The sequence below is a fragment of the Nymphalis io genome, chromosome 3 (assembly GCF_905147045.1).
Source record: "Nymphalis io chromosome 3, ilAglIoxx1.1, whole genome shotgun sequence".
NCBI classification, from domain to species: domain Eukaryota; kingdom Metazoa; phylum Arthropoda; class Insecta; order Lepidoptera; family Nymphalidae; genus Nymphalis; species Nymphalis io.
In genome coordinates this window covers 11207604-11217482 of record NC_065890.1, presented here as the reverse complement: position 1 = coordinate 11217482, position 9879 = coordinate 11207604, and the positions used below count along the sequence as shown (strand labels likewise).

Sequence of the window (9879 nt, the reverse complement as noted above, 5' to 3'; positions counted from 1 at the left end):
GACCGATGTGATGATAATAATATCGCCATTATGAAATTCACAAATTATTCTATTTAATCGCACATCGACTGCGTCCTGTGCATGTCCATTTTATATAATGACTAATCTGAATGCGCGATATCATTGTTATATAGGTGTAAGTTTTATACATTTTTTTCAATTTCTTTGACTGTAACTTCATTTGTATAAATTAAATTTTTATTATTTATTTATTGATTTGTATCTGTCATACGTACGTTGCAAAAAATCTTATTATAAGTAAAATTAACACTTACTTGTTAGTATATCAATTAAGCAAAGTAAATTTAAACGTCAATAGCGCGATGTAAAAGTCGCAAGTTCGATCTTGACCCCTGAGGGCTATTGTCGCCCCCATTTCGCTGTACGCTTAATACCAGAGGTAAATAGGAATATAAACAATTCCTTAAAAACAATCATAATTACAACGGCCACCTGACATCACTGCTAACATTAATTACCTTATAATATTATGGGATGTAAAAAACCTTTTTACATAAACTTATTTAACCTACCCTTAATTGACTATTTATGTTTATAATTAGCGGACATTATGTATTTGAATTTCTATCAGTGCCGGAACATAGTCCTATTTTTGGTTTTCTAAGCGGAAGCCAAACTCTTGTGATCAATAAAATTAGCCATCCCACTGTTTCATTAGCTGTTTATTTTCAGGTCAGGGTATTCCTTTTCCGAACCGGCGGTAGTTTCTTTCTTTCAATAAGTAATTGATTGTCAAATAATAAACTAGTGTAATGCTTTCATGTTGAAAAAGGAATTTTATTTTGATAAGTAAATATACAGTGTAATGATGCAGTACCATATTTGCGTTAATTAAGCGTATATCTAAACTAACATATTATTATGTTAGCTTTTTGTTTTTAAAAGCTTATAACCAAATAATAAATAAACATTTTTTACCAAAACACCGAATATAACAATTTTTGGATACATTAGTAATTTGAATGCGTTAATGCCGTTTCGCTGTTTGTTGTTGCCTCCAAAACTCTTCTCTGTTTTCTAAAAATCGTATTGCTTCTTCAGCCTGCTTCATAACGATGTTATTCTTCTTATCTGCTATCGCCAAATCAGGGTTCTTGAGCAAGTTTTCGAGATAGATCTTGTCTGACATCAGCTGACCTAACACTGGCCTAGACGACTTCGAAGCTCTTCTTTTAGCTGTTTTCTTTACTGGTTTGACTGCACCGATGGTATTTTCGATAGCCTCCTGAAAACGACACCGAAAACCATCTTTTACCATAATTATCATCGCAGCGTATATTAGTATTTTAGTTAACTAAAGTAAAACAGTTTTCTTAGGCAATAATAATTTAATTAAAGGAAGTTTTGAATGTCTTACCTGGGCCTTTTGAACTCCAAGCCTAAAGTCGTTCAAATCTGGCCGCGCGCGCAATCCTCGATGATAATGGACTAAGCTCATCTCAAACTCGCCGCAATAGTACAATGCTTCAGCTTTCTGAAGCAAAGCCTTTGCATGTTTTGGATCGAGTTTCAAAGCAGTCTCTGCATCGAGAAGTGATTTGCGTGGTTCGCCGAGAAGAAGGTAGCATTTGCTACGAGCGACAAAAGCAGCCTTCTCTTCTGGTGCCAGCTCGATCGCCTGAAATATGTAATTGTCTTTTTAAATAGTAAATAGTTGTTGGTACTGTTGTATATGGAGCGTTGGTTTATGATTTACGTACGAGTAACTATATGTTGGGAATTTAGAATGTCTATTAAATTGAATATGAATAACTGCCTACTTTTCGTCAGTTCAATAATATTTTTATTACACCCCTTCCCACTCTTTAGAATAGATTACAGAAAGATCTTGTTATATTAACATTCTAATTTTAATAAATCACTAAAATAATATTAATAGATATATTAATAAATGCAATTGATATTGCAACTTATACGTATACAGAATACACAATATTATTATATAACGCAGTTGAAATAGATCTTCTTATTTTATACCTTATCTACGAATGTCAAAGCAGTTCGATATCGTTCTCTCATCATCTCAGCACGCGCAAGTGCGAGCAAAGTACCAGCGTCAGCTTCAGCCGGTATTTGCAGTGCGTTACTCCTTTCGGCTTTGTCTTTCATATTGAGGGATAGCTTGATATCCTTATATCCCATCACTACAGCTGCCGCCCTATCCTTGTCCGTATATAATTCCTCCTCACGACGACGTCTTTCACGTTTTGGCTTACGCCTAAATCTTCTTTTCTCAGGCTTAACAGATTCCTTTCTATTCGATGTAGAGAATTTTTCATCTTCGACAAAAGAATCAGCCTTTTCTGCCGATGGTGGAGCTCTTTTGCTAATGGACGCCTTCTGAACCGGTAGATCGTCGTCATCGTCCCCGATACCTACTCGAACGAAACTTTGTAGGAATTCGGCGTCCTTTGTCGGTCCAAGAATGGACCGCACCTGGGCTTTAGCATTGTCTTCATTCTCCAAAGCTTTTAAAACGGACATATTTCACATAATTTTAGTGAGTTCAGGTTCTTATGTAACACGTAAGTGTGTGTAGTGGTATCGATACTGACGCCCGAGCCGTGGTCGTCATGGTGACTGAATGTGTTTTCGCACCTTCTTATCACCTTTTCTAACACCGTCGAGTATACGCTTATTCTACCTGACCAACGTCATATGCACATGGTCGAACTGATTATGAGGAATATTAGGTAACTCCCATAAAAGTTGAACAAAATATTATATAAATACTAATGAATTTAATAGATGTCCAGTTACTATATACAACAAACGATTCGTGATGCTTATGGATGATACAATATTCTACTTTTAAAAACTCATATATAATTCTTATAATTCTTTACATCAACTAAATACATGTTACTTGAAAATTTACGAAATGACTTTAACAGCTCGTAACTTAAAAACGAGCGGTTACTGATGTGCTAACGATTCGTAAAACATGTGAACTCGGCAGTAGGCAGCAGTTTTGTATTTACTTTACTTCTATTTTCTACATTAGAACGATTCGAATAAAGTTAAAAATTACATGAATTAGTGAAGTGTTTAAATGTACCTTACTCAATGATGTCAAGGCCCGTTCATAGTTGCCGCTCTTGAAGTGACCGTTGGCCTCATCTCTGTACTTCTTAGATTCCGCTGGGTTGCTATTTTGCTGTTCAGGCTCTTTACCCCTACCCATCGCTTAAATGACCGTTGAATCTAAAGGAATATGAAAAAAAAACATACTTATATTTCGTTACTCTCACTCATATATAGCATATAACGAAAATTTAACTAACTTTCGTTATCTTTATTTCAGTAATAAAAGATAAATTTAATAAAGCTTTTTGGGCTTGCTTCGGATTAGGTTTGAAGTTATATAAGTGATAAGTTTTAAATATTTTTCCATAAAGGAAGGAGCTATACAGTATTTTTGAGAAATAAGATTTTCGTTGCTCGTGTGGTAATGATACTTGTGTACCAAATATTTATATCTGCTAAGACCTAAGTAGACATCGTTTAGGTCTCTTATAGCACACCGAGTATACAATTTGTCCATATTATTATCACGAGTAAACTTTTTTCTTCAATATAAGTGCAAGTGTTAGAATAATACGATTATTTAAAATAAAACTTAAAGGATTGAGAATTGATTTTCATGCCATGAAAATATTAACCTAAAATGTTTAATTATCAATGTGAAATAAATACGTAGTATGGGTATTAGTTGTTTGTTTGAAATAAGCTTATTCAAGGTAATGAAATAAATTAGAATATGAAACAGTTGTTCTACGATTAAGTAACTAACTTAAGTAATTATTTATAGTTCGTCGCTCGCTTAATTGCCGTAATAATCCTTTGAAAATATTTTATTGAACTCGCGCATTATATCACAGAATCACGTGAAGTAGACATCGATTATGCTTATACGGTTAATAAAATTGATTGATAGTGCTCTTCTAACCTCGATTGTCAAACAGATTACCAAAAAAGAAGAGTAATTTCAGTAAATGTTTGCATGAACGAACGAACCTTGCCTTGATGGATAGTGTTATGCCAAGAAGCGTTGTTCCAGTGTAATAAATTGTACTATTTCGCCTTGTTTTGGCTATAATCTGATAATTTTAACTGTTCTGCTCAAACTGAATGGTTTTCGTGAGAAACTACAATTTCTCTTATATCCTTATCGCGACATCGAATCGTTACGCGAGCGACATTGGTGCAAGCATACGTAAATAATCGATGTTTTTTAATATTTGTAATTATTCATAAGTAGCTATGTATTTATAAAGCTACTTTATTGGTTTCAATACTTGCATTTTGTCGACCATTTAGTTGGGTGGAACTGGCTTTTAATTTAGATTGGATCCAATCATACTATCAGTTTAACTGTTTTGCTAGTTTAGATGCTAGCTTTTAAGCCGGTATCTGACCAACTAAAGGAATTAAATTTGTTCGGTTTTTGTTTATTAAGATATCATCAGCAGCCTGTACTTGAGTAGTTGGAACTGGTGTTCCACATTACCATAAGAGCTCTCACTCAATATTTATATAGAGAGATGATGGATGGCTAGTCTTTGAAATCTGCTGCTGTGGCTGAAATATAGTTTGGAGGCCTTTTCTTCACTAAAGTTGAAGCTTAAATACAACATGTTTGTGCAAAATTTAATCGTATCTAAATATCAAGAAATAATAAGTATCGAATTGTGTCAAATTATTAATAAATGGTATTTTTTAACTTTAGCTATCGTAGCTTCTTGTTCTTTTAATCTTTGATGTAGTTAGTTACGTCACGAAGCTAATAAACAATTTACCTGTAGGTATATCTGGCGGGTAACGGGAGCCATAACTTTGGCATTGGCCCGAGCTTATTATAGTGGAAAATTATTCATGCAACCATTCAACTTATGAAAAATCGTTGCAAGTTTTTTAACATAATGCAGAGAAAAATTGCTGCATCATTTTTTTTTGTCGTTACGTTTTGTTTATTTTTTGTGTCTAAAATATTTGTTTTATTAAAATAATTTCTGGTTTATAGAATATTGTTATCATTAAACTAGACAACAATATTTATATATTGTTTAGCGCTTAAAGGAAAATACAAAACAAATTGATGTGTTTGAAATATTTATATATTCCTGTCACATATCAGTGATGAGCTTTCAAAGTAAATCTTTATTATAACGATGTAGCTTAAATGTAAGCGTGTTCAAAGTTATCATAAATTTTATAAATTATATAAATCTGGATCAATGACTCATTTTTGTTAATGATAAGAGTGGTCTAAATATTAGGTCATATTCATATTCATATAAGGTCAATAATGAAATTAATATATATAATAATTTAATTTAGATAAATGATCACTCGCTATGATAATATAATATTATAAATGCCGAAGTGAGTTTGTTTGTTTAGCTTTTACTAGGTTTAGTAATTTATTTACAATACATTTTATTTTATTATTTATTGCGTATTCAGTATTGCATGAATCTTCGCGTTAAAGCAATTTAAAACTCGAGCCTACTTAACTGTGGCCTCCACGGTAAACATGTGATTAACATAACGAATATGGTATAATAGTATAATCACATGTTAAAGGTACGACATTCATGCAGATACGACGATATGATTTTGTAAGAAGATAATTATCGAAAAATAATATAGATTAAAGATAACCAGTTTTTTTCGTTTACAATTAAATAACATAGGTACACATTATACGAGTATTTTATCTAATTTTAAAGAAACTACGAAAATATTAAGCACTTAAACCATTTAGGTGGAAAAGGCAGGCAAATTGCCAATAGGCAGTGTCTATCAAAGATTCTTAGTAAATATGGAGACTTTCACGGTTAAACCTCCCTGGGAATGATTCCCCTTCGGACAGCCATGGTTTCCCGCCAAACACTCAATTCTCAATGGTATTTATAGATTACTTTTATTTATACTTTCATGAGCAAGAAAACTATTAATAGTCACTTAATTAATTATTAATCGTCATTGATAGAGATCGCTTATTTTGTTAGACGAATGATGTTATCACTCCGCTATTACGGTAAGGGACAAATCACGCGATTCCACAATACCGTGACTGACGACCACAAAAATAATGAAATTAGATATTTGGATGGTAAACCTTTTACGATATTCCATATGTAATGTTACGTTTTGTATGAATATAGCAATTCACATTGCGATTTAATATATTTGATTACATTGGTGTTAACAGAGCCGTGTTTAGAAGTCTGGCCATAAGGCAACAAAGTAGTGGAGGTCCATAATTATGTTCCAAATTAATTTAACAATTCCTTTGATTCGGGTTTTTCAAAAATAATTTATTGCAGAACAAATTAAATTATTTTACAAGATATTTATAACATATTTTAATAAACCTACATATGATACAACATTATATGTGTATATTCGTCGGGATTGGGTGCTTTTTTGTTTAGAAATGTCTATTGTTAAGGGTTTTTCGGCACCGTAAGTATTTACAGCCTCTTACGGTAGCCCCACATCCCCACAATTAATCCAGCCTTGGTTGACAGAGGTAGCTGGATGATCGACAAACTCCTTGGAAAGTTCGGTTCTCTTCAGAAAAAACCATTCTTATATAATTGAATTTGATGTTGCTAAATCATGGTCGAACAAATTTACTTGATTGAATTTTAATGGAATTTGGTGTTTATATATGTATATATACTTTAAATAGGTTTTTTTTTTGTTTTTTTACGGCTAAAGGCAATTAAGAATCAATTTAATATTCTTAAACATTTCCGCACTATCGGCTAAAAATGTGTATCTGTCCTGTGTCCGTGTGTATTGGTATGATTATTTCAGAACTTACAATTTGGACTAATATATCGTATAATATTAAATGAGTAATTCTTGTATATATATATATAGTGTTTTTATATAAACATTTATTTCGTGTATCTCGGAAGTGGCTATTTTTAATGCAGTTTATAAAAAATATTTAATTAAATTATTGAGCCAGAACATTAATATAAAAGTGGCTTAAAAAAATTAATTAATAGATTTTAAGTAAGGTAATAAATATTTAATATAAGTAGATATACATACATTATATTACTATACAATCTTTATTAAATATTGTAAAATATATTTGTTATTTTAAATTAGATATATTGAAACTGTATTCACAATAATTTAAAATGACTAAAAATAAAGTTCGACAATTTTTCCTGACCACATAACAGTTAATTTAAAATAAAATATTACCAAATGTCACATTTACTTACTAGATTTTAATTAAACACATAAATTCAGCTTACCTTATAGTACAGTACAGTAACAGCCTGTAAATGTCCCACTGCTGGGGTAAGGCCTCCTCTCCCTTTTTTTTTACCTTATAAAACCAACAATATTTCAACGTATTTATTTTCTACACGAAAGTATGTTTTAATTTATATAATATTTACTACGCAAACACTCGATTCATTTGACTGTGTAACTGTTACTAACGAACGGCCAACCCCAATCAAAGGGTTGTTTGTACTGAACGGACGGAGTTCGTTTATTTATTTTTCAGAAAGTTAGCAAGTATAAATAGTTCAGTACATAATCACCGTATTACATACGCGATATGTTATATACATCTCTTGGATGATTGATTATTGTATATATTTCTATATTAACGACTTATATAATAATTTTAATTTATTCACCGTTTAAATGAAATTTACAAAAATGCACAATTTTTCAAATTTTAAGTGTCAGTCGTAAAAATTCTAATTTATTATTAAAGTATTCGAGTTTAAAACTATTGCTCTACCTTACTACCTAGTTATTATAATTTAAAACATTGAACAAAACTATGTATATTGCTCCCGTTACCAGGTGCAAGAGCTCTTAGTTTAAAAATATTATACTTACTGTACGGGACGGCATAAAATTGGTTATTTAATTATAATTTATTAGTAACTATGCTATATTTTCTTTTCTTTATTATAATTAACGCATTTATAAAGTCACCCTTAAAGCAATAAATTCGTAAAGAACTAAATGATATAGAAATTTAAGCGGCTTAAAACTGCTTAAAATTTGGATTTTGATGTCCACATACGATATTTGGAACTTACAGAAGTGCGGTTTGAACATAAAAAAGAATTTATCTATGTTTTTTTTCTTTTTTTTTTAAGTTAAAAAGTATTTAATTTCTGCTAAAGTTCTATTTTAATAAAAAAAAAATTTAGTAAATTTTTTTTTAAATGATATACCTATTATGCTCAGTGAAGTACTAGGACATTCAAATATTAAATATATGGACTTACGAGCTTTACGCTTCTTTTCAATGTGTTGTAGCTACTTAAAGCTTTTCTGACAATGCGTTCTATTTATTGACTATTATAGATTACATATTTTGGTACCAAAATTAACTTTGAAAACACGTCCGAAGTAATAAAGCACACAGCGCACTGTGATTTTTACTGACAAATAAATCATTATGTACAAATATTCACCCCACGGAAAGTTGTCCCGAATTACAGTTTTGTTTATTGTTATCTGTAACGACTGTAAAACCCCTACCTTAAAATTCACCTAATGAAAATCATCACGCACTATTTCCCATAAAAAAAACATTCAACATATATATTACGCTCGGCAAAGAAACAATAGTATATATATATTTGTAAATATTATATTGAATAGACGATGCGTAAAACGGTTTATTACTTCCTACAATGCTAACTTCTATGGGAAATTCAATTTCTTTATTTGTATAAATTGTGTTACTTTAGATATTACATTATAATCTTCCGTCATCGGTATGCAAATATGATAGGATTCTTAATATACTTTTAGCTAAATACAATTCAGAGATAACCACTTACCATGAGGTGACCCGTCTGTCTTCTTAAAATAAATCATTATTTATAATAATATTAATCATATAATTCAATTCCGTGTAGTTCCAAGTCCTGTAGAAAGGCATACACGAGAGCGGATGTACAGCGCATTGTACAGATTGGTCATGACCTTGTTTCGCATCCTAGGGGCTCCCGTAGCTTCTGGCGTCTGACCAAGTCTGTGCAAAACAATTTCTGCCAACCTTCGCTGCCACCGCTCAGAAATCCGGACGGATCGCTAGCTTGTTCTACGAAAATGACCACCGTGGCAGAAATAGGTCAAAAGGATATCATCATCATTTTGAGTTATTTATTTATATGAAATATTTTTAAAGCTTAGTTGCATAGCACAGACAATTTCAAAGTAACTATGACAATAACAATAAAAAATGTGAAATTGTATCAAGTAAATTATAATTTAAAACGAAACCTTCAACAAATAATATAACTTTAAACTTTTCATTTAGTGTTGAAAAAAGACACCCAGAAATGAGACGTAATGTTTTATAAATAGAGATTATATTTGTATAAAATATAAATTGAAATAAAAAGTTCTCAGAAACTTCGATGTTTGTGCACGCAATTTTGACATAACAGTAATTATGGTATTAGCTGGCATTAGGGGAAGAATTCTCGATAATTGTCGCAAAATAATAACAAGGGTTGTAGGATCGTTCGGGTGACATCTCGAGACAATTTTTGGTACTATACTGTACAATATCCGTTTATATTTACTGACTGCCTCGTTGGTCTAGTGGCTAAAGCAAAAGTAAATATAAGGCCGCTGATCCCGAGGTCCTGGGCTCATATCCCAAGGCGGGCCAATAAAAAGCTATTGAGTTTTTCTCTCGAAGATTCTCAGTAGCATCCCCGAATCTCATAGTTTGATGTGGGTTTCCAACCTAAAGCTAGACGGTTATTGTACCAGGGCCGTCAAAAGTATCGTATATGGATCAAAATCGTACATCAGGATAATGATTATAATACATAAAAAATCACA

At 31.6% G+C, this 9879-nt stretch overlaps 1 protein-coding gene across 1 annotated transcript; it reads right to left on the bottom strand.

Annotated features, from left to right (window-relative positions):
• Positions 1 to 988: 988 nt before the first annotated feature.
• LOC126781127 (outer dynein arm-docking complex subunit 4-like) lies at positions 989 to 2505 on the bottom strand. Its single transcript, XM_050505953.1, has 3 exons — positions 1999 to 2505; positions 1379 to 1639; positions 989 to 1246 (listed from the first exon to the last, which is right to left on the bottom strand). Exons 1-3 carry the CDS (start codon positions 2503 to 2505, stop codon positions 989 to 991), a joined length of 1026 nt encoding a protein of 341 aa, XP_050361910.1.
• Between the last annotated feature and the right edge of the window lie 7374 nt (positions 2506 to 9879).